General features: G+C 35.7%; 2 protein-coding genes across 5 annotated transcripts in view; both read right to left on the bottom strand.

Annotated features, from left to right (window-relative positions):
* The window catches only part of ROBO1 (roundabout guidance receptor 1), a 997,335-nt gene that overhangs the window by 453,693 nt on the left and 517,146 nt on the right, over positions 1-26,496 (bottom strand). The gene's annotated exons all lie outside the window — the stretch shown is intronic.
* LOC118724795 (armadillo repeat-containing X-linked protein 1-like) lies at positions 10,294-13,049 on the bottom strand. Its single transcript, XM_036448477.2, is given in 3 exon segments — positions 10,294-10,779; positions 10,782-12,066; positions 13,020-13,049. Coding segments are annotated over 3 exon segments (1,401 nt in total). The 3' UTR covers positions 10,294-10,693.

Below are 26,496 nucleotides of genomic sequence, written 5' to 3'. Positions count from 1 at the left end.
CTAAGTTAGTGAGCTAGTATAAAAGCTTCTACAAGATATAATTATTTAAATAAAAACTGAAATTGAAGAAACACAAGAGTGAATAAACACAATAATGCCTTAAGAGATATAGAACAAAATGCAGTGATGTATGTGTAATATGGATCAAGTTAAAAAGTATTTATGTAATATTATCATTTTCTGTGTCCTTAAGAACCAAGTTAAAAAGTATTTATGTAATATTATCATTTTCTGTGTCCTTGAGAACCAAGATACTCAATATGGAATAAAGAAGATATAGCTGTAATATAGATGAGAGTGAGTAAAAACCCTGAATATGTCTTTGCACTGCGACTGCAAATGCTTAGAAAGAAATGGCAAGTGAATGAGCAACTCTAGATCCAAGCTATTGTCTAGAAACCCCTTCCTCATTAAAGCAAATAAAGACTTCTTAGAAAAAAAGACTGATTCAAGGTCTAGGGCAGGAAATGAGCAAGACGAATCATGAACATATCAGCATACCAGATGCAAGGAAGCTATCAAAGATTACCAGGGAAATTTCAAAAGTTTTAGGAGTCAGTTTGGAGAGATATATTTAATTGTAAATGAGGAAAATATTAGGAAGGGGAAATTTGTGGCTGAATAGGCAGACCTGCCCTGTACTTCTTCCCAGGGTCAGACTGCAATACAACTAAGTTGGAGAAAATTCACTTGGAATTAGGAACTGAAGTCCAGCTGAGGAAGTGACTTATATCAAGGAAGGATAGAAAAAAACCTGGAGACTGCATTGCCACAACAGCTCGTTCAACATGGTTGGAGATGAGCCACATAGTCATCCAGGCTGAGAGGTGATTCCATCCATGAATGGGACAATAACATTCAATACACATCTGCAGCAGGAGGACTCAAATAATTCAAGCAAGAAACTTTCCTAGAGCACCCAGGTCAGGAGATATAAGAAACTGTACCATTGGGTCCCACAAAACACCTACTATATAAGACCATCCCACAAAGTCCGACAGGCATAGCAGTTTGATCTAATACATAGAAACAAATACAAATAGACAGAAAAAATGGGGAGACAAAGAAATAAACCCAAATGAAAGAAAAGGAGGAATCACTAGAAATGAGAAGATTAAGGGACTTAGTGAGAGCTATACTGACATTAAAAGAGAGGTTAAAAGAATAAATAAAAATAAATTGGAAATGAAAATGACATAGCTGAAATAAAGAACACATGGGAATATTTAACAGTAAACTAGAAGAAGCTGAGGACCAAATCAGTGATTTAGAAGCCAATGTAGAAAAAAACATCCATTTAGAGCAGCAAATGGAAAACAAAAACAACAATAATAAACAAATTAAAATCAGAAGAGAGTTTAAGGAAGCTTTGGTACAACATGAAAGTAACAACGTTCGCATCATAGGAGCATCAGAAGGAGAAGACTCCAAGGAAGTAACAGGGAACCTGCTTGAAGAAATAATGGCAGAAGATCTCCCTAACTTGGTGAAGGAAAATGTTACTAAAATTCAGGAAACACAGAATCCCACCCAAGATGAACTTTAAAAGATCCACACTTAGGCACATAGTAATTACAAAGGCAAACATTAAAGACAAATAAAGAATCTTAAAGGCTGCTAGAGAGAGAAAGAAAGTTATCTATAAGGGAGTTCCCATTAGACTGTCAGCTGATTTTTGAATAGGAATATTTCAGGCCAGAAGGGAGTGGCATGAAGTATATAGAGTAATGAAAACCAAAAGACTGAACCCAATGACTATTCTATGAAGCAGTTATTCAAAATCAAAGGTGAAATAAAGAGCTTCACAGATGAAAAAGGCTAAAAGAATTTATCACCACCAAACCAACACTTTAAGAAATGCTAAGGGGACTTGTATAAAAAGAAAAAATAGAAATAAATATAAGAATACAGGCATAAAGAGTAAGAAAGGCAACAAATAAGTACCTATCAATAATATTAAATATAAATGGCTGAAATGCTCCAATCAAAAGAAAATAGAGCTGAATGGACAAGAAAACATGGCCCACATAGATGCTGTTCACAAGAAACTCACCTCAGAACAAAAGATTACCACAGAATAAAAGTAAAGGGATAGAAAAAAAAAATTCCCCATAAATGAAAATGAGGGGGAAAAAGCTGGGATAGCAATACTTATATTTGACAAAATAAACTTCAAAGTGAAGGTTATAAAAAGAGACAAGGCCACTTCATAATACTAAAGGGATTGATCCAATAAGAGGGTATAACTCTGATAAACATATTTGCAACCAATACAGAAGTACTTAAATACATTAAAAAAAAAAAAAGAAAAGAAAAAGGAAAAATTTCTGGAGGACTTCAAAGGAGAGATGGACAGCACTACAATCGTATTAGGGGACTTTAATACCCCACTGACCTCACTAGATAGATCTTGTAGACAAAAAAATCAACAAGGAAACAGTGATACTGAATGACACAATAGATTAGATGGAAGTAATTGACATTTGCAGAATACTTCACCCCAATGCTACAGAATTACATTCTTCTCAAGTGCACATGGGACATTTTCAAAGACAAACTACAAGTTAGGACACAAACTAAGTCTCTACAAGTTCAAGAGGATTGAAATTATATCAAACATCTTTTCAGATCACTATGATATGACATTAAAAATCAACTATAATAGAAACACTCACAAACATTCAAACACCTGGAGGCTAAGTAGCATGTTATTAAATAATGAGTGGGTTACCAAAGAAATTAAAACCTTCCTGGAAACAAATGAAAATGAGCACACAACAACCCAAAATCTATGGGACACAGTGAAAGAAGTCCTGAGAAGTAAGTGCATGGCACTACAGGCCTACCACAAAAAACAAGAAAAATTCGTAATAAACTCTGGGGACCCTGTTTAGAGAGCACTAGCTGATCAAGGCTGCCCTGAGCCTGAGAGTCATTGTCAGACTCTGATCCTGGGAACCGTTATCAGCCTCTGAGCATAGACATGCTTTTCTGTAGCAAATGCTGATGGCTAAGTGCCTCCCTCTTTTGTTAGAGCTTGTTTGAGTATGTATATAAGCTGCCACTGACCAGCTAGAGAGAGAGCTGAGCAAAGTAAAGGCTAGAGAGGGCTCAGGGAAGAGAAGCGGCAGGCATATGTGCAGAGGAGGCTGGAGCTCCGAAGGAGCTGAGAGGTGATACTGCTACGATGTAAGGCCACGAACTCACAGAGAGCTCAGATATAGCTACCATGTTAACCAGCCAGCGTGCTGGGAGAGTGAAGCTCAGAGGTAGTTACTAGGTGTGGCCACAGAGACCAGCCAGTGTGCTGGGAAGGGGAGACAGGACAAGTCACCGAGCCAGAGAGGCTGAAGAAACTTCTGACATTGTAGCTCTAAGGGAGAGCTCAGGTGCCGCTACTATGTAACAGTGAGTTTAGAGACAGCATGCACCTGCTCAGATAATAGTAGTGGGTACAGAGACTAATGCTGCTTTGTAGAAAACATATGTATTTACCAGTCAGAGTATGGCTGCTTGCCTGTATGTACTTGGCTGTTTTGCCTGTATAGGACTATTGTGCCACTGGCTTCTGGAATTAAGACTCATTCTCACATGCCCACAACTTTTCATGGCTTCTCCATCTGCCCTGTCACAGAGAATTTACCTGTATCTCTGATACTTGGCATCATCAGCAGGATGGAAAACTGAATAATGAGAAGATTACTTCCCCCTTTCCAACTTGGATGCCTTTTATTTTTTCTTCTTTTCTGATTGCTGAGGCTAGTACTTCCAGCACTATATTGAATAAGAGGGTTAAAAATGGACATTCCTGTTTTGTTCCTCTTATTAGGAGAAATGGTTTTAGTTTTGCCCATTACTGGCTATAGGTTTGTCATAGATGGCATTTATTGTGTGAGGTATTGATCCCTCTATTCCCACTTTGCTGAGAGATTTTTTTTTAAAATGGGTGTTATATTTTGTTAAATGCCTTTTCTGTGTCTATATGACAATGTGATTTTTATATTTTAATTTGTTTATATGATAGATTACATTTATTGATTTGTGAATATTGTACCAGCCTTGCATGGCTAGAATAAATCCCATTTGGTCATGGTGTATGATCTTTTTAATTTATTGCTGGATCTGATTTGTTAATATTTCATTGAGAATTTCAGCATCTATATTCACCGGGGATACTGGTCTGTAATTCTCTTTCTTTATATTGTTTTTATCTGGTTAGGAATTAGGCTAACATGAGCCTGCTAAAAAGAGCTTGGAAATGTTCCTTCTATTTGGGTCTTTTGGAATAGTTTGAGAATAGGTGTTGCTCTTCTTTAAAGGTTTGGTAAAATTCCCCTGTGAAGCTATCCAGAGCAGAGCTTTTATTTGCTGGGAATTTTATTACTGCATCAATCCCATCAATAGTTATGGGCCTATTCAATTTTTCTATATGGATGCTATCACTGGATAGCCAAATGATAAATAATGATTAAATTAAATCATTCTAGTCAGTAAATCAAAATTATAAATCTGCTTAGGATATTATCATTTTGCAAATTCCAAGGAATTAATAGATCTAGGCAGTTTACATTAATAAAAGTGAAACACAGACATTGTATGCCTTCTATTTACAAAACTATAGACTTACCATGTAGATATAATCTGACTTTGAACAATGTATTGGGTTTAGCTGCCAATTTACAGAAAATATGGAAAAGTCTGCAGGTCAAGTGACTTGGGTTCCTCAACAGATAAGCTGTAAGAAAGTAAATGGCTGAAAGGAAACCTGCATATTAATTGATCCCTAAAGGACATATTCCATTAAAAATAATAACACAAGCTCTGGCTGGCGTGGCTCTGTTGGCTGAGCACCATTCCATGCACCAAAAGGTCTCTGGTTCTATCTGGGTCATGGCACATGCCAAGGTTGCAGGCTCCACCCCCAGCAGGGAGCATGCTGGAGGCAGAAAACAGATGTTTCTCCCTCACATCAATTTTTCAAACTCTCCCTCCCTCTCCCTTCTTCTCTCTGTAAAATCAATAAAAACATAATAAAAGAATATCACTAAAGTGTTTTTAAGATGCAAATTTGTGTGATAAATCACAAAGAAAAATGGGGAAGATTATTATAAAAACCAAAAATACTGGGCTATTTTGGGCTGGGATAAGGGATTTGTGACTTGCATGGGACACATGTGGTGAAGCTTCTAAGGTAACCGGCATCATGCTAATTCTTGGCCTGGGTTACACGATAGTCTGTAATTATTCAATGAACTATGCATGTGCTTGCTTTGGTTTTGTGTATTATTGTTTTATTTTATCAAAAAAAAGAGGCTAAAATGTTATTCTGTTACTTTTAATCAAGTTGCTAATGATAAGTCTTATTTCCATGACATTTTAAAAAATGTGCCCATAAGCACTATTACCAACATATTCCTTTATAACAAAAAGAAATCTTTCTCAGAGTAAACTAATTTTGTCTGACTTTATCTGACAAATTCAAGCAGGAGGTTCCCGCTTACCATCCTTTGTCCCTTTGTTCTTTTTACCATAATAATGAGCTCACAGAAGACACTTGAAGCTCACAGATCACATTTGAAGATGTATCATTTAAGAAGATTTAAGACAGATAATATTTCAGAGAAAGCCCACACATGCCTAGACAACTTGGCATCATTCTCAGCAGATACCTGATTATTAGGCTGGAATATGCTTAAAGGTGCAGCTTTGCTGCAATGCTGGATAAGTGAAGGTGGAATTGAAGCAAGGTAGAAACAGTAAGGGTCTTTAACAACTAAAAAGCCTTATGATTTCTTTAATATTTCCAGGAAGCACATAAAAGGTTTCCAGATCTGACTAGATACTATTAAAGAAATAATTGTGTCTTTCTTACTGTGAGTCACGAGTCTTTTAAATGTCCATTTTTCTGGAGGACACAAAAGGCAGGAAAATAAAATTATTTTTAATTTCAAATGCTCTATGACACTATACCGTTTTTCCAATTACAAAGATATGTCTCATGGTTTTAAGGAATCAGCAAAACATATAATACTTGTATAAGAAAACAATTATTCTGTTGCAAATTCCCTTAATGAGTGTTAAATTCTTTATAGAAACTGTATTAAGACAAAACTCAGTCACCAAAGTAACAGAAGATTACTTTTCTATTAGGTGAATTTTCCACAGGGAGATTTTAAATTTTATAATTTAAAGATACTTCTAAAGAGATAGTCTTCATGAAATGTGTCTCATAATTATTGCATGGAGTAGTAAATTTGTATTGAACCGGAAGACAAAAGACCTGTGGTAAAATTTAAATCCTGTCAATTATGTTATTTGACTTTGGGCAACTGACTCAACTTGATTGAATCTCAGATCACTTCCTACAAAATAAAAGGGATGGATAACAAATTCTAAGGTCCTTCCCAGCACCAGTATTCTCAAGTTAAACAACATGAGTTATTTTCAACTTGTTTTAAGAATGAAATAATTTTGTAGTCTGTATGATAGTTGCAATACTTCTATTAATTCTCTATTGTTGTTAAAAAACAGGCTTACCTGTGCCTGGGGTGTAGGCTGGGCAGCCACCATCCAGGGCTTGTCTGCCCCTTGGCTGGCCCTGGGCGGCTGGGGGTCTGAAGGTGGGTTCGGCTGCTGATGGCCTGCTGCCCACCTCACCCGCCAGCGGGGGTGAAAGGACTGGGGGAATCCAGCAGGGCTGAGGGGACTCTCCACTGCCACCTTGTGGCTATGGGTGCCGCCATCTTTGTGACAGTGTGATGATTAATTTGCACATTTCCTTGTTATTAGATAGGATCTTCTGGGAATATTTGTATTCAGTTCTCTATACAGACAGATGTTTTACTTTTCAAACATTGTGTAGATGAATGTTTTACATTTAAGATATGTGGAACTGTGATCCAAAATGGTCATTCCCTTTGCCTCTCCACTAACCCACAGTATATAAAAATTCCATTTTTTTCTGTTACTGTGCAAGGACATACGATGGTTAAACTTTTCAAATAGTAACCCCAGAAATGCATATAATGTTAACTCGCTTTCATCTTAATTCCATCTACCTAGGCCTTTTTTATGGTGAACATTTTTTTAATACATTTGTTTGCACTGTCTCCATCTGCTATGTTAAAATGTGACTCGGGATCTTTTTCAAGTTGTTTAAATAAATTTATCATTTTAACTGAAAAATAAAATAAAGCTTAGAAAACAAACACTTATTATCTTATATGATTTTTGAGAGTTAGGAATCTGGAAGTGGTGTAGTTGACTGGTTCTGTTAGGGTCTCTCATGAACTTGTGGTCAAGATGTTGGCTGGGGCTGCAGTTGTTGGAAGCTTGGCTGGTGTGGGATGATCCGTCGAAGCTCCCTTACATGGTTGTGGGCAGCCCTCCATTCCCCACTAGCTGCTGATCAAAGGCTACGGCCTCTTACCTCACCCTGTACAGATGCTCACAACATGACAGCCAACTTCCTCCAGAGTGAGTGATCCAAGACAGAGAATGTGTGTGTGTGTGTGTGTGTGTGTGTGTGTGTGTGTAAGTATGAAAGATTGAAAATAGTCATTCATAAGCTAATACATAGTGACATACTACCACTTCTGGCATATGCTATTAACTAGGTGGACCATCTATGGTACAGTGTGGGAGGGTGTAAATAATATGTGTTGGCCACTGGAGGTAATTTTGGAGGCTCGATATCAAAGTGCCTAAACAAAATATATAAAGACACAGATTCCTCTCCTCTAACCCTCCTGCTCAGTTAGACAAACCTCTCATCCAGTGAGTGATATGGCCTTATGAACATTGCTAAAATATAAGGTTCTTATCTGTATTCCTGTTGACTTAGGAAAACTTCTTTATTTTTTAAAGTATCTTATCTCCTTTTTTCTCAAACAGTTTTACCTATAAGTTAATGAAATGTGGTTATGACATGTATCTTTATCTTCACTCTTATATAGCTTATTATTTCACTAAAACTTTATATTTTCCCCTTATAAAGTTCCCCCAGACAGTTTATTTCTTGCATAGATTAATTTTATGGATGGTCTTAAATCTAGTTCTTCCTACATGATTATGCTCTTCAATGAAACTTTCTTTATCTCAACTTTTCCATTTACTCTCTAAATGTCCAGTAAGAATACAAGTTTTCCTCATTGTCTTAACTCTTAAAACTTTTGCATTCTAACTTTCCTAATCATTGTTATAAAATGATCAATCACCCTATTTACCTGGCCTAATGAATATTCAGAACTTTCTTAACTTCTAAAATATTTAACATTGCCAACTGCACTTCCTAAAACTTCGTCTTTCTATTATCATGTATTCTTTCTCTTCACCCTAAATTTTTAATATCCATAGGCTCTTTGCATTTAGATTCCTTTATTTTCTTATTCCTTCATTTAATAAATATCATCTCAATATAGTGACAAATGATTACTTGTGACCCTTTACAGATACTAAAGTTCCGTTAAATTTACTAAAGAATATGTCTGAATTTATAACTAATATTCCAAATTTAACACAGATTCAGGTATTCACATATCTCCAGTTAGCACATGCAGACAGGGTTTTTATTTTCTGTTAATAACATTTCCATTCCTCAAATTATACAAACTACAGATCTTAAAGTATCTATCATCTATCTATCTATCTATCTATCTATCTATCTATCTATCTATCTATCTTCTATCATTTAGCTAGCTAGCTATCATCTATCATCTATCATCTATCATCTTATCAACTGTCATCTATCTATCTTTTTCCTGTGGCCTGTTAATTTTGACTGTGTAACATTTTACATTTTCATGTAATAGAATTAACCTCATCCTCTTCTCTCTCAGCTTTGTAATTCTCTACTGACCATTTGGGACCTTCCCTCCATGGTCTTCAACTTCTTTCTTCTTGGTGTATTTACTATTTACAACCTTTTAATCTCAGATTAAGATGAAAATTCTTGACAATTTCAACAAAGTCAACACTTGGCCTATGCACTACTTAAATTTCATCACAAGCTGCTCTTTTTAAAGAGAGGCAATAGTGATTACAAAACAGACTCTCACTCCAGACTGCATTTAAATATCATTTTGAAAATTAATATTCACTTTGAGAGAATCTCCTAGCCTTTCTGTGCCTCAGTTTCATAATATGTAAAAAAAATAAAAAAAATAAAAAAAATCTGATAATATGTAAAAAAAAAACACCCAAAAATCTGGTAACTACATACTGAATTAATTAGTATATTGGAGTATCTCCTGGGAAACAATAACTGTAGTAATTGTTATTACTACTTGAACATATAACTGCAATATAATGTTTTATTTTATGTTCTTTTTGTTTCTTTTTTATCCATTCACTTTCTGATCTTTTTTCATTATGCTTCTTTACTACTCCTATCTTTTTCCTCAAATGGTTTTGAAGTTATTCATGCTATTAATATTTATTTATTGGTTATCCTGTTTCAATTTTTTATTTTCCATATTACTCATTTTCCATATTACTATTATCAAATATGTTATCACTGCTCTGGTTTTACCAACTCCAATGATTTGTTGTTGTTGCTTTAAATATTTTTTTCCTCTTTATTGATTACTGCATTACATATGTGTCCTTACTGAGTTTAAAATATATATTCCACGAATTTTATGGTAACTTCTAGACATGTTATTTGTGTCTTAGGTAAGGTGAATCTGTTATCTCTTTCACACACACACCCTCTGACTGCTTACTTTACCATTGTATTCTATACAGTACAGATATTAATGCATAGTATATAACTTTTGCTAAATATTTGTTAGTGGATGCACTGATGACCCATAATTCCTTAAATAAATAAAGTGCTACAACAATGTCTGATCTATCTTCTCCTCTAAAAATATCCTGTGTTTTGAAATCTTATGTCTTACTAAAGATGTTAATTCCCTCCATCTTGGCAAACTAAAATCTTGTCTTTTAATGGTTCTTCCCAATGATATATTTTTCATGAAGACTTTGGTAAATTTAAATATGTTAAATTTTATTCCAAAATGGTGGCAGAGAAAGTGGAAGCTACACTGACACTATCTCAGGAACAAAATGAAAATACAGCTTAAATACAGAAAAACCACCCTGAAAAATCAACTGAAGACTAGTTGGAGGGAACCCTGATAATCAAGGATGCAAAGTGGAAACCACATAGAGACTGGTAGTCAGTGCAGAGGCCTGAAAGGGCTGGCCGGGCTCCATAGACTACAGCTGAAGTTTCTAAGGGATATCTTTTTTTTTTTTTTTTTAAGAACATGATAACTTTATTTTATTTTATTTTTTGCTGGTTAAAACACATAACTTTATTGATAAAACACAAGTTTAAAGATTAACAAATATAAACCAATACAAAAGTGTAGGTTATTTATGATTAGTTTGCTGTCAGTTTAGGTAAAGAGTAAAAATATCTCAATCTAGGTAGCAAGATGGAATCCACTAAGTGCTTTGTTTTTACAAGCTTTAGTATTCATTTGGCATCCTTAAAATGGTCCAGCCTAAAACCAACCATCACAGCCAGCATTACTATTGATCTGTGATATTCATTATTCCAAAATAGCAGCTGAAAGTATCTCTATGCCATATAATCACAGTGAAAAACAAAGAATTTACAAAATGTATTTTTCCCAAGTGCAAACTTAAAAAACATATCTCTATATTATTTGAGACAGACCCCTGATTAGCGTTTGGTCAGTATTTTGAGAACTTTTACTTTCACCACCAGATCACTGTGATTTGCTAATGCTTTAATTTTTTTAACACACACCCAGATTCTTTAAGTAAGAAAAAAATTGAACTTCTGCTAAACTCTTTCCTGGATAATGCAAGCCCTTCATTTTTTATGTTATCATTTATATTCTCAAATAGGGTTAGGATATTAAGAAGAATCTCTCTGTCCCATTCTTTATTAAAGAGGAAAATCAATTCTGATGGTACTTTACAACTGACCAGCTCTCTTGTCCTGGCTGGATTTTCAATAAAGTTTATAAGTAGTTTCATAATCTGAATCTTGGTGAAGTAATTTCCCAGGAATAACAAAGCAAAAAAGTCTGGAAAAGAATAGGAAAGCAAATGTTGGTAATGATTAGTCACTGTCATGTTGGTTAACAGTCTTAGTCCAGCCATCTGCACAGCTGAGTCCAAGCAACAAATCATGGTGTCATCACACACTTGACTGATATATGCCTTAATCTTGCCCTGATTTTCAGCATTCATACCCAAGTTATTAAGAGCATTGTAAGCCTTTTCTCTAATAATGGGATCTTTCATTTTTATCAGTTTTGCAATAATTGGGAGACCACCCAATTCACGAATGGCATTTTGATTAAATGAATATGCTGCACTGTTACCAAGAGTGACCAAGGCTACTTCTTGAATAAAAGGATCACTTGTTCTTTCCAGGATGTCAAGGACCTTTTGAAGGTCTGTAGCACCTAAAATATCACCAATTTTATAGGGAAAGTTGAACTTGCCCCTGTGAACAGGCCATGTGGTAGCTGGAGTTCTGGTGCACTTGGCTTCGACCTTTCCCTTGGACTTTCCACTTGCCCTGCTCCTAGCCCTAGCTCCACTCCTGGTGGGGTGGCAGCCTCCACCCCTGCCTCCTGGGCAGGGTAAACTCGATGCAAGAGTCCTGCTCCCTGAGATGGTACCCAACCTGGCCCCTTTGCCTGCCTTTGCACTTGCCTGTTCCTTCAGTGTGCTGAAAAGGGCCTTGGCCTTGGCCTCTAGGCCACTTCCTCTCTGGGTTCCTGAGTGGGCTTCCATTTTTATATCTGGACCACTCTTGAGTTCCTTGCCCACTTTAACTTTGGCCTTTGAGTCACCCTGAAATCTAGCTCTGCCCCCCACTGCAGTATTAGCTCCTTTCCCAGCCTCCACCCCAATTTCTATAATATCACTAGATTCCCCATCTTCGTCATCATCATTGTAGTCCCAGATTTTCTCGTTGTCATCTCTTCCCCAGCTCAGTCTGTATATACAGTAGCAGGCGCCAGCCCCGATCACCACACCAGCAGCCACACAGCCAGCCTGCTCCTCCTCCTTCCCTAGCTACAGGCCCACCCGCACGATGGGGAATAGGCAGGTGGCAAGCGACCAAACAAAGATGAAGATTAGAAGGACGTCTAAACGCGTAAGCTTCTGCTCACGTGAGGGCCTCTAAGGGATATCTTAATTGTGTAGAGTTCCCATTGATAACTCTGGGGTCTAAATTCCAAGCTGGGCTCCCTAGCCAAGAGCACTAGAACTGAGAAAAGTGCCCATATAACACCTGGCTATGAAAAGCATCAGGGTTGCTGTCTGCTGGTGAGAGATAGCTGTAGTAGGAATTCTCTTAAAGGACTAATATATAAAATTTCATGTGCCACTCATCTTGGGCTCCAGCAGAAGGAAGGCAGAGCGGAATAGAGTTCTGTGAGAAGCCAGGGTTGTGGGCTCTGGGTTGGAGCTCGAAGGGCAGTCACCCTGATTTTCTGTGCTGAGTCATTCCCTCACATTGCAGAGGAAATCTTCCTTCAGAGAACCTTTGCTATCCAGGAGAGTTTTGCCTGGTGGGAAGACAATTTCCCCTTCCTATTAGAAGACTTCTCACCCATCCCTGTCATCAATAGCCCAAGGCTAATCAAGTCTGAGTGTCAATGGAACTGTAGGCAGAGGTGGGTTCTGGAAGCTTTGAGTATTTACCTGATCTAAAAAGCTAATCAAAAGAACTGCCCTGTCTTTTCACCATGTGAGCACAAGGGGACAAGGTGGCTGCTTATGAACCAGGAAACATACCCTCAAAGACACTGAATCCTTTGGTGTCTTTATATTAGACTTTCCCAACTCTAGAACAATGTGAAACATATTTGTTGTTTATAAACTACCAGTCTATTGTATTCTGTTGCAGCAACCTGATGGACTAAGATATTTTGATTTTAATTATCTCTGTTCTTTGAATTTCACAAACCTTTTGGGACATAATTAGTTAAAAAGCTCTTACTATGAGACTTGGACATACTTACCTCAGATATGTCATAGAAACTCTTTTGCATTGGCTTAACTTGTTGACCAAGGAAAGAATTAAGCCAATGTATATGTGGATGCTCATAAATTTTTTACTCTTGAACTTAGCCAAAAGACTGAGAAGTGATCAAATTAAAAAAAGTCATTTCTAGTCAACATTTAAAAACAAAGACATTTGAAATATGGCCACAAGCGGCCCACATTTCTTCTTTTGGATTGTTGGTAAGAAATGAGTTGCAGTTGCTCTGTTTAGATGGTTCATGTTCAATCAAGTGTGCCACAGTTTTAGACTTTTTGTTTTAGACTTTGTCAATTTCACTCAGTTATATTTTTGCCTGGCTCCTATAAATATTTAAAGTTTTGGGGTGTGGATGTGAGGTATTCATCACAGCTCAGTGTTGCCAAATACTGTTGGTTTGAACCACAGGATAAAATTTTTATGTACTGATATCCATTTGAAATCAGTTTATTAGAAGTAAAAGAATTAATAAACATTAACTTATAAATATAATAATCTATGTTTAGCTGAATTTTACTGCTAACCTTTCCCCCCCCTATTTTCTCCTATGAAAACATGCAGTTATTATTATAGAAACACATGATTTTAGACATACATTCAAGTTACCTATAATGCAAGATTTGCCAAATTGTGCCTTGGATATTACTAGATGAATTTGTTAATTCAGTGAACTCTATATACTACAACCAAATTTGATGAATTCATAAAGAAGGATGAGGCTTGTGATAACAAGTGAATGCTGATCAATTGACTAGGATATTTAAATATATCTATATATCTATATATAGATATGTATATATAAATAAATATGGTGTGATATGTATATATAAATAAATATGGTGTGATATTTAATGCCATATCCTTTCATAAGTGAAGTCAAAGGATATATTAAAGGAATGGAAGAAGAGCTACATATATGACATCTAGTGGAGTAATGCCAATACTATGTGTTGCATTAGATGGAAAAATAAAAGCAAGAATGGCTCTCATTTGTAGAGGATGAACTTGTTAAATATATGAAAGAAGAATCAAGCAGGTAGGAATCTCCACACTAGAATAGGCTGCAATTAAGAGACAGTAACTCCTTTGTTCTGAGACTTTCACTCAGAGTTTGGAGGACTTCTATTAGATAATATTATTGAGAGAAATATTTACATAGAGTCCTAGAATAGATTATTTTTAATGTTATTCTTAAGCTAGGATTCTAAAAATTATATAACGGTAGAAAAATAATTATTAAAATTAGTTAAAACTCACAAGAAAGGGACTAAAATAAAGTAAAATAGAGTTTTCTGACTGTCATAATTAGTTTGTATTATATACTTGTGATATATCAACATATTGGATCTAAATATATGAACTCTAAACACATATGAGTGTTAGTGTGTTAACTTCTCAATTTAAAATGTTGATTGAATGTGAATGAAGTATCAAGGTGTTACTGAATTGTAAAGAACTACTATTGCACACAAGTAGGACTGTTCAGTGTTTATGGGTGGAACCTTGTAATGGCTACAACATGCACTGTCCTTTAAATTAAATTAAAACAAACAGTAGACATTTTTTTTTTTTTTTTTTTTTTTTTTTGCCAATCTAAGCATTCGAAGGGCTTTAGTCAGTGAGTTTGAAAACCTTATTCTGGATGATTAACAACAAAAGCTGAAATTGTATATGGAGTTTACACATCCCAGCCAAGAGAGAGCTATAGGATGTCCCATCATGTTCTACTGCCTCTAGAGTTTCAAGGCATAATAGTTCCTGTACTTAATAATTACATGGTACATTAAGAAACAGAATACTCAAAAGTTGGAGTAAAAATATCAGGTAAATATTATCTCAAATAAATAATAGTGTACACCACATGTGTCAAACACAAGGCCCACGGGCCAAATCTGTCCCACCAGGCCTTGCAATGTGGCCCGCACCGCGCTGTCATCACTGCACTCCGCTGCGTTTCCATCACAATGAGAGTTTATGACTGTTCAGTAAACCATTCGGCCCGCGATTTAGGCTGGATTTTAGATTTTGGCCCCTTCTCTGATTGAGTTCGACACCCCTAGTACACTTATAAAACTGGTATCTATCTATCATCTATCTATCTATCTATCTATCTATCTATCTATCTATTTATCTTCTATCAAAAGCCTAAGCAACTGAAGACTGCATGACCGAATGACGGAAAGACCAAATGACTGGTTGACTGGTTGCTATGATGTGTACTGACCACCAGGGGGCATAAGCTCAAAGCAAGAACTGCCCCCTTGTGGTCAGTGTGCTCCTATAGCCACCCTCCCACAGTTAGTCAACCTCCCAAGACCCCTCCCCCCAACTAGTGGACCAACTTCCCAAGGCCCCTCCCTCCAGCCAGCCCACCTCAATTGGCCCCAGGCACTGATAATGACCTACTGTGTTAAACATCACAATACTGAAGCCCATAATAAAAGTATTTATTACAAATACTTTGATCTTATTCATCTTTTAAAAAGTCACATTTTCTTTAAAAAGTATAGGAATTGTAGTACACTGCTGGAGGGAATGCAGACTGGTGCAGTCACTATGGAAAAAAGTTAGAATTTCCTAAAAAAATTAAAAATGGAACTCCCATTTGATCCAAGAAGCACACTTCTAGGAATACATCCTAAGAAATCCAAAACACCAATAAGAAAGAATATATGGCCAAAACCAGTTTGGCTCAGTGGATAGAGCGTCAGCCTGCACATTGAGAGGTCCCGGGTTCGATTCCGGTCAAGGGCATGTACCTTGGTTGCAGGCACATCCCCAGTAGGGGGTGTGCAAGAGGCAGCTGATCAATGACTCTATCTCATCAATGTTTCTAATTCTCTATCCCTCTCTCTTCCTCTCTGTGAAAAATCAATAAAATATATTTAAAAGAAAAGAAAAGAAAGAAAGAATATATGCACCCCATATGTTTATAGCAGTAAAATTTACAATAACTAAGATTTGGAAATAGCCCAAGTGCCCATCAGTAGAAGAGTGGGTAAGAAAACTGTGGTACATTTATACCATGGAATACTATGAGACTGTAAAAAACAACTACCTATTACTCTTTGAGACAATATTGGAGGGACCTTGAAAGTATGATGGTAAGTGAAATAAGCCAGTCAGAAAAAGGTATCACATGATGTCACTCATATGTGGAATCTAATGAACAAAATATACTAATGAACAAAATAGATCCGGAAACATAGAAGCAGATTGTGGAATCTCAGAGAGAAGGCTGAGATCAGAAGAGATCAACCAAATAACTTAAATGCATACTGGAGAACCAATGCACAAAATTTGTGCAAGAGTAGGCCTTCCTTCCCCCAGCTGCTAGCCCTGGCTTCCCTCTGGCACCTGAGACCCAAGCTTCCATCCAGCTGCCAGCAGGAACCTGGAACCCAGGCTTCTCTCACAGCCCTGGCTTCATCTGGTAGGTCATCTGGTCTAATTAGCATATTATACTTTCATTATTATAGATATGCATTGCCCATGGACATAGGCAATAGTGTGGTGCAGGCTTGGGAGGGGTGATTATGGAGTGGAGGGGTCAATGGGAAATAAAAGTGAGGACATCTGTTATACTTTGAACAATAAAGATCACATTAAAAAAAAAAGGTATAGGTTATATTAGATACATATTACTCATAGTAACCCCTAGTCTAAATTCTAGAACTTAAAAATATAAAAAATAACATTAATTATCTGAACAGACTCTATAGACACATAAAATAACTGAATTTAATATAAGAATCATTCATTTTGGCAAGAGGATTTTCTAAGGAAATAATGCTTGCAAACTCTAATCTATTTCATAAGGCTGTTCCAAAGTTTTTAATGGGTAAATGTGGAATAGTTACAAGTCAAAAGAGAGACCACTCCACAGTCAATTTAGGAAGCAATTGAATAAGCATTGTGTTTGTTTAACAATGCTTCTCAATAATTCTCTATGGAGCTGCATATTTTTAATGAAATGTGTTCAATATCTACTTATTGTTTTGTGATCTGGTGTAAAATTAGACATCACCAAAAATTTAACCTACTAGTAAATTTATATCAAGTGCCTAAGCTAATCTCAATGTAATTTTGCAAAGATATTCATATCAATAAGATGGTAGTATATTTTCTTTTTTTATAATATATTTTATTGATTTTTTACAGAGAGGAAGCGAGAGGGATAGAGAGCTAGAAACATCGATGAGAGAGAAATATCGACCAGCTGCCTCCTGCACACCCCCCATCGGGGATGTGCCCACAACCAATGTACATGCCCTTGACCGGAATTGAACTCGGGACCTTTCAGTACGCAGACCGATGCTCTACCACTGAGCCAAACCAGCTTCAGCAGATGGTAGTATATTTTCAAGGCACCAGAGTTTAAAACATGACCATAACTATAAGTTAGATTTAGAGTCTATTACTTGAATTCAGTGATCACAAGGTAAGTTTTATAATGTCCAGATAAACACATTATGACAAACATACCCAGGAACAAGCCTGGTTATGATTATTTTTAATGATGTAGTCTCTGTGTCAAGTCATAGAAAAATTAGAACTTGAACATAAGATGATCATATGATAAACTCATAAAAATGCCACAAAGCTGACATTAAGTGTGTGCTTAAAATAGAAAATAAATTAGTACTGTGGCTGTTTTACACATACTATTAAAATCATCATATAGAAAACCATTCCTAAGGAAAATTTATTTCCAAGAAGCTTTTCATTCCCCCCCTAGCTTTTTATTTCTTAATATTAACTTTGGTTAGGTTATTTTACCATTTTATTGTATTATAGTGAGAAATTGAGAGCTAGCTCCTCAAGTTTTCAGGAAAGTATGTGTTTTAGCCATTCACATGATAAAGCATCTTGTTATATGATACAAAATCTAAAAAGAATGACATCATATCTTTTCAACTAAAAAAAAGGTAGAATATTTCTCAGTTCCTAATGTGATTTCTTGAAATTTTAAATCCTGCCTTAAATTATATGTTTAAATCAAGTTTAAAGACTAAGCATAAAAATATATAGAAATGGACACTAGATATGAAAAACAACATTTGCATGAAGTATTATTGCTGTTAATGCGTGTTGCAACATGTCTGATCCTTCTATGAAATGAGTAAGTGCTAAGTAAACACTCGGAAAGGTCACAGCGCTGCTGACTCATACAGCTTTCATGTTTTCAAGGTGGCGTTTTGCTTTAGATGAAAAATCCTGTGACCCAAATAAGTACAGTTTCATCCCAGTTGGTTAGAGCAATGAAAAATCTATGTTTATTTAAATATTACATTTTTTCTTAACCTTTTCTAGAATATTGACCATGAACTCGCAGTTTAACTTGGGATATATTTTAATGTACTACCTCCGAGGAGCAAAGCTCCCTCATATGGCAAATTAAACCAAGGGCCCCAATTTGGTGCCTATATCTAAACCTCAGGCTTGAAGACATATACTTCATCTTACATGAATACATTTAAAAAACAGGACAATTGAATATTTTCATCATAAAAAATCAATTTATAGTGTCCCAGAAGTCTTATGAAAAACCCACGCACCTCTTTTAATTAGATAGGCACACATTACTGTCATATGGCTGTTAAAGTACACATTTTTCCTGATAGAATTTTTCTTTTTCTTTTGCTTTCCTTAATTTGTATTCTTGTGACAAATTAGGCTCCTAAAGATATTGGTGCAGGCTTCTCCAGACCTCCCTTCCATGCTAAGATGCTGCCATTGCATTCATACAATAGGCCAGTGATTTGGTGGGCATCACGTCTTTTGAAAAAAAATTCCCACATTCAGATGGCTGTCAACGGTGGTGCCAGTGAACCGTTATGCAAAGCCCCCCAAATACTTTGTAAACTCAAATCTTTGAGCACAATAGTTAAGTTCAGTGCTGGAAAGAGATAGTGTACTGAATACACAATGCAAACCATTGTCTGATTGGGGCTTCTGTTAGGGAGAAGGCTACTTAATCTCCTCATTTGCCCTGGGGATTCTAACTCTTTTAATGTGTCCTTTTTGAAAGTCTGTGAACTGTAGAATATATGCTGGTAACAACTTTCTTTGGGGCTTTCCTCCGAAAAGCCCGAAGCTGCCAACACAAGAAAGCTGACACAGTGGTGCTGGCAAACACAAAGGAGACCTTCAGCTGAGGGTGCACACCGCCTGGCTGGAGTTTCAGGTCATGCCTTGAAGAAGGAGCTGATTTTATGGCTCATTTTATAGGCATCTAGTTTGTGTGACAGTGTGGAAAGGATAGTTTCTTCATGACATCAGGGAAGAATGGGGAAATTTGATGTAACATCAAGAAAATGTGTGTTACATAAAATACTATAAAGGATAAGACATATTACTGTTAAAAACAAGACATTAATACTATATTGACAACTACCTATATTGATCATTTATTCTTGTTGAGACTGTTATAAGAGTCTATTAATGTTTTCTTAAGTGAGAAGTTTTGGTAAAATGGGAATTTTATTTTTCTGTTATCATTCATTATTATATGTATACAAAAAACATTCAGTAGAAAGCTAACCTCAACATAACTTTGTTAAAATTCAAAGGTAATTACTTTGCAATATGTAAATATAACAAATAAACAGTTTATCTTAATGTATAATTTGAAATTTTAATGTTATGTGTCAATTATATCTCAGAGGTGGGAAACTAATTGGAAGGTATTTAAGTAGCTGTATTTAAAATATTACCTTCCCTTTTGTAAAATGATTTATCTCATTTAAGATGTCAAAAAGAAATTCCATAGCTAGGATATTTAATTGTTTAATAATTTAAACAATTCTTTTTGGAGACTTACTACATTTAAAAGAGCTGACCCACCAAAATACTGTACTAAACATTTTTACGAAAAGTCACATATTGTCCAAAGGAGATCTTTTTCTACTTATGCATTTATAATATTCATTAAAGTTTAAACAAATCATAAGTACAAGGGGAAAGTAGAAACCTAAAGAGTGAAGGAAAGTTGTATTTTTACAAGCATAACACCTAGTGAATTTTGTAAATTGGACACGTTATAAATTCACTATATGATAATCAAATTGATGAAGATGAGTTTTCTTAAAACAAAGAGTATCTTACAGAGTGTTAGATTAATGCAAAAAGCTGAAACCACATGCAGAAATGTTCATGGGAGATGTAAGAAAAGGTCCTGAGCCTCATAATGTGATTCTAAATCCCAAATCGAAGCTCATTCGTTAGATAGTCCTGTTAGTTGTCTTCTCGCCTGTCCAAAGGACGTTACTCTCAGCTCGCCCCAAAACACTTTCTCACTCCATCCCTCCTTGCCACTGTGTACTTACTTGTGTGTTCTGGAGAGAGCTATGCTCTTGGTATGAAATCTCCTGTACCTCATGAAATGTATTATTCTACCGTCATACAGTTGACGGTTGAAGTTTGATGAGGCTGTGAGGAATGGTTTGTATACAAGTTGGGGAAATGTGTCTAGCTTACTTTGATTTTAAAAATTATCTGTAAACAGTAACTGCAAAAGAGTAGTAAGTGGATATGTAAAAAATAAAAAGGTTTAAGATATTTGGTGCTTAGGCAGAAAGCAGAATTGTTACAAGGTAAATACTTCCTGAATTTTTTCAATTGTGGTGGTTTGTGAGTAATTGTTGTTGTATCATCTATTTATTTATTGATCAATAGTGAATTCTACTTTTATTTATCTACAGATTACTTTTTTTTTTCTACTTAGAAGACATGCAAATAAACTGGTTAAGAAGCAGTTTATATATGAAAGGATGGAAATCTGGAACCAAACAAAACTGAACATTTAACTACACTTTTTTTTAGCACCATATACAAACCAGCCAATTTCATTCTTCATGATCACCATATCTCCCCTGTGAGGTAAGTATCCAATTTTATTCTTAACTAAAAATTTTTCTCTTTGGGAAATGGTAGGAACTGTGGTCCAATCCAGCTTAAACTCCAAGTTCTAATTTATTCCACATGGGTCACTCAGTGGCAAAGAGAGTTTATGCAACTGAAATACCCTTTAATTCACAAATATTACTTAATTCAATAGGGAAAGAAAGTCCTCTCAAGTTTTTTATCTGGAGCTACAGGTATCTCTGGAGAGAATCCATTAACTACATGAAGATTTTCATGAAGGAAATTTCAATTCTGGTCCTTGGCTAAACTCTGGGAATTTGTTTTATTACTACAGAAGATAAATTTGCTGCCATAATAGTTCCCCATCTTATTTTAACTTCCACATTAATATAAAGAATTCCAGTGTTTTTTACCTTGGAAGTCTGAGCTTTAAAACATGATTAGTTTAATTACATTAGTGGACTCCAGAAGCAAAACCTGCTAACTTTAACATTTCTGGATTATTATGAGGTGGTCTAGTTTATTGTCTGAAAACACAAATAGTTGCTGGGTTCGAATTCTGATTTACCAGACATTAGCTGTGTGACAATGGGCAAGTCATTTAATCTTTGTTTCAATTTCCTCATCTATAAAACAAAAAAACAAAAAAGAAGAAGAAGAAAACTTATCAGGTTATTGTGAATGTTTACATTAGCTAATGTTTAATAAGTGCTTTCTTTGTGCCAGAAAATTTTCTGAATTCTTTCTCTATATTCTTACAGCAGAATTATGAAGTAAGTTCTATTATAGTTTAGTTATATTACAAAATTTGCCCAGAGGTATACAATTATTAAGTTGTGGAGCAGAGGGTTGAGCCCAGGAATTTGGATTCTGAAATCCATACTCTTAATGACTCAATCAGACTCTACATAGAAAACATGTGTCAAGCTCCCAGGACAGTGTTTATTATGTACATAACAGAACTCAGTAAGAGATTCTGGTTAAAAAGGTCTGAAAAGTCCACACTCCTGAGAAAGGAAACAGACATATTATCTTTATTTTCTCATAAGAGAAACAGTTAATATGGAACACTATAAAATAACAAATTAATGTAAATTTAATAAAATTATACATTTAACATAACATACTAATTTATTTATAGTAAATAATATCAGTTGCCAATGTTTTTTAATCTTTATTTAGAAATTATTTTTCAGCTATATTTTTTTGCATGGAAATGAGAGGTACTATTTTAGAAATATACCCAAATTTTTCCAAGAGTAAAACCATAAAAGACTAGTATTTTAACCTCCCAAACTCAAAATCCCACTTGCTTTATATTTAATCAACTCAACTGCTGATGGACACTTAGGCTGTTTCCAAATCTTAGCTATGGTGAATTGTGCTGCTATGAACATAGGGATGCATATATCATTTCTGATTGGTGTTTCTAGTTTCTTGGGATATATTCCTAGAAGTAGGATCACTGGGTCAAATGGGAGTTCCATTTTTAGTTTTTTGAGGAAACACCATATTGTTTTGCACAATGGCTGCACCAGTCTGCATTCCCACCAGCAGTGCACAAGAGTTCCTTTTTCTCCTCATCCTCCCCAGCACTTGTCATTTGTTGATTTGTTTATGATAGCCATTCTGACAGGTGTGAGATGGAATCACATTGTCGTTTTGATTTTCATCTCTCGGATGATTAGTGACAGCAAATTTTCATATGTCTCTTGGCCTTCCTTATGTCCTTTTTCAAAAAGTATCTATTTAGGTCTGTTGCCCATTTTTTTTTTTATTGGGTTGTTTATCTTCCTTTTGTTAAGTTGTATGAGTTCCTTGTAAATGTTGGTGATTAAACCCTTATCGGTGATAACATTGGTAAATATGTTTTTCCATGTAGTGGGCTTTCTTGTTTTGTTGGTGGTTTCTTTTGTTGTACAGTAGCTTTTTATTTTGATGTAGTTCCATTTGTTTATTTTCTCTTTAGTTTCCATTGCCTTAGGAGCTGTATTGGTGAAGGTATTGCTTTGGCATATGTTTGAGATTTTGCTGCCTGTAACATTTTTACGGTTTTTCATCTTACATTTTTAAGGTTTTCCATCTTACATTTAAGTTCTTTATCCATTTTGAATTTATTTTTTGGTGTATAGTGTAAGTTCGTGGTCTAGTTTCTTTTTTTTTTTTGCATGTATCTGTCCAATTTTCCCAACATCATTTATTGAAGAGACTATCTTGACTCCATTGTATGTTCTTGTCTCTTTTGTCAAATATTAATTGAGCATACTTGCTTTATATTTAAACAAAACAAGCACTTAAATCATTGAAATAACATAATTCAAATCCCTAGATTTAAGCTCTCTTTATTTATCTATTTTTTTGGTTATTATGGAACACTTCTATTTATCCTGATATAATCTTTGCAAGGTATCTTAATCCACAAACATTTAGAAACACTAATTTACATGATTGGAAAAGGATCAGTCATGCTAATTTAATTTATGTTTGGGCAGAGTTACGTTTTAATCTCTTGTAGCTTTATGAGAGAGACCTGATATAAGACTCATTTTAAAGGCCTGGTGGGAAAGTGTTGGCAGTGTGGAAGCAAAAAAATTCAGGCAAGATTTCACGAGCAGGATCAAAATAGGAACACAGAGAGGATTCTCCCTGATATGAAACTCTAACACATGAGAGATTAATGAATTTTGAGTTTTGAGAGAGATTGGAGACTTTGTGCAAATAGCACTAAAACATTGAACAACTACGTTTTTCTTAATTCAGAGGATGATGATAATTCTGTTTCTAGTGACTAATAAGTAGCACAATCTAACAATTTTTATCAAGTGAAAGGAGACAAGAGAAACTATACTTAACCAAATGCTAAAAAAGTACACATGAATATAAAAGTGCATATCTGTGTAGCTTATTCACAATTGATGGCTTTGTTACTATAAATTTTAGCAAAATGATTAATTAATGGTGAATGTAGTTTATCATATCTATAACCAAGGCCATGTCTATATTTTAACGAATGTGATAAAAAAAACTTTCATAATGTCTATACTGTATCCATTATTTAATGCATTAATTATACAAACAACTGGTAAGAGCATATTATCAGTCAACTAACCTGCTAGACTTTGGGAGTACCAAGATCAATAGAATATCTTTGTAGCCATTTAATAGCACACGACTAGTTAATGAACAAATGGACTTGCTCTTGTCTAAGTTATTATGTGGAATTTTATCCAGGTCTCAGGACAATGATTTTATAGCCAAAGAAATCCTTCAAAGCTTTCTAGGGACAAAGAATCAAAGGTAGTGATACTAACATGCACAAACCAATTGGGTGGTGCCCCCAGGACAGTTTGCAGGATACAATTCCTTTTTAACTGGAAGTCTCTCAGCATTTTCTTTCAGTGCATGCCACTAAGAAAACTAAGCTCCTCCAGAAAGTGTTAAATTGCCTTAAAAATGTTAATTTGTTCTTTTGGGATTCTAGTAATGAAATTTAATGGCACTATTTCCTGGATTTTCCATATATTCTGTGATGTGTCTGTTAAGATTTCTAAATAGGGCTTTTGTCTCTTTCCAGTCTAATAGGAGCTTCTATTGCAAGGTATAAAATATTCTCAAAACAATACATATACTAGTATATGGTCAAATAATACACACACAAACACATATAGATGATGATGTTGATAGATGATGATACAGAGAGATAGATACAGAGAGAAAAAGACAAGGAATACATAATATTAAACCAGTTTTTAGGTGAAAAACAAGAACCCAAAAAGATTAGGTGGAGGTGGGAAAATAGGAAGGAAGAGATTAATTGGGCAACTTACATGCATACTAGAGGCCTGGTGCATAGGATTCATGCACTGGTGGGAAGGGGATGACCTTCAGGGATTGACCTGCTGTGGGAGCACCTCCCCATCAGCTGAGTGGCTGTGGACTTGCCTTCTGAGCAGCTGCTCCATGGCCCAGCATCTTCTGTGGAGCCAGAGCACTCGCCTCTCCAGGGAACCCGGTCAGGACCAAGCCCAGGGACAACAGCACTGAGAGGCGGCAGAGTAGGCTTTAGTCTCACGTTGCCCAGGAACCCACCTCCCAGCCTCTGGAATCAGCTCTGTTAGCCCGGCTGTGGTGGCGGTGCTGTGTCGCCTGCGGGCATCGGAGGAGGTAGCAGGGAGTGATGAGGAGGAGCCTGGAGTGAGGAGGTTTATTGCAGCCCACGTTCCTGCCCATTGGCCACTCATCCCAGTGGTAGTGCACTGACCACCAGGGTGCAGCTCCTATAATGAGCATCTGCACCCTGGTGGTCAGTACACGTCACAGCGACTGGCTGACTGATGGGTCTGGTCATTCTGCCATTTAGGCTACTGGGCTTTTATTATATAGAATAGGCACAGCCCATGGACATAGATAAGAGTGTGGAGAAGGCCTGGGAGGGGCAGGTGGGAGTATAGGGGGGTCAATGGGAAAAAAGGGAGACATCTGTAATATTTTCAACAATAAAGATAAAATTAGGGGGGAAAAAAGAACCCAAATAGATTGATAAAACACACACACTAATTTAAAAAGCAGATCAGTAATTATGGTTTACTCTTTCAACATAATGGGTAAACTTGAAATGTGTTAAAGTGGACATTTCAAGTTGGGGTTTGATAATAGCTCTTTTCAAAGTTTTAACCATTTTAATAATTACTTATAACATATGGAAAAACATAAATTAATATAAAATTATATATTTAGAAGCTCGTGTTTTCTTAGAAAACATTTACATCATGAATGAGCAATTATAGTGTTAACATCAACAGATTGTTACTAGAATGCGTATTTTACATTTATATAGTGCAAGAAATAGATTACTCTGACTTCCTATAAAAATCTTGAAATATTTTCAGGGCATAGACATTATCTATAGGAATGCTTCACAAAGAGGCTGCCTACGGCTGTTGATGGAAAAGTAAACTGCTCTTTACACAGCTTTATATGCAGACTAGAGGGTATCCACTAGAGGGCGATCATTAGGAAATGCAGTGACATTTCCCCATATAGTAGTAAAAAGCAAGAGGTAGAAACCTTGTTTCCATTAAATCAGTCTTCTCCTCTTACTAGCTAATATATATCATTTTAAAAATTATAATATTTTCATATAAACCTAAAATGCATTGACATAATATAAATAGTATCATGTCTAGTTTGATTACTTTTAGTTACTGTAATCTTGTTAAAAACTTTTAATTATATAGAGGTATGTTTCCAAATCTTTAGTAATTTGATTATTAAAATATAAAAGCTAAACAAATTAAATAGAAAACAGGAATAGTACTGAATCTCAGGCTCCTTCCTTTGGTGTGTTCGATCTCCCTCCCTTCCGTCCGAAGGACCTTCCTTCCTTTCCGTCCTCCCTGCATGCGTTCCTTCGCTTCCTTTCCTTTCTTGCCTTTTCGTGCCTTTCCTTTCCTTCTTTCCTTCTTCTTTCCTTCCTTTCCTTTCCTTTCCTTTCCTTTCCTTTCCTTTCCTTTCCTTTCCTTTCCTTTCCTTTCCTTTCCTTTCCTTTCCTTTCCTTTCCTGCCCTCCTTTCTTTCCTTTCCTTATTTCTT

The sequence above is a fragment of the Pipistrellus kuhlii genome, unplaced genomic scaffold (genome assembly GCF_014108245.1).
Source record: "Pipistrellus kuhlii isolate mPipKuh1 unplaced genomic scaffold, mPipKuh1.p scaffold_m20_p_2, whole genome shotgun sequence".
Classification (NCBI taxonomy): domain Eukaryota; kingdom Metazoa; phylum Chordata; class Mammalia; order Chiroptera; family Vespertilionidae; genus Pipistrellus; species Pipistrellus kuhlii.
Note: the sequence above shows the minus strand (reverse complement) of the source record. Positions and strands in the feature narration are given on the sequence as shown.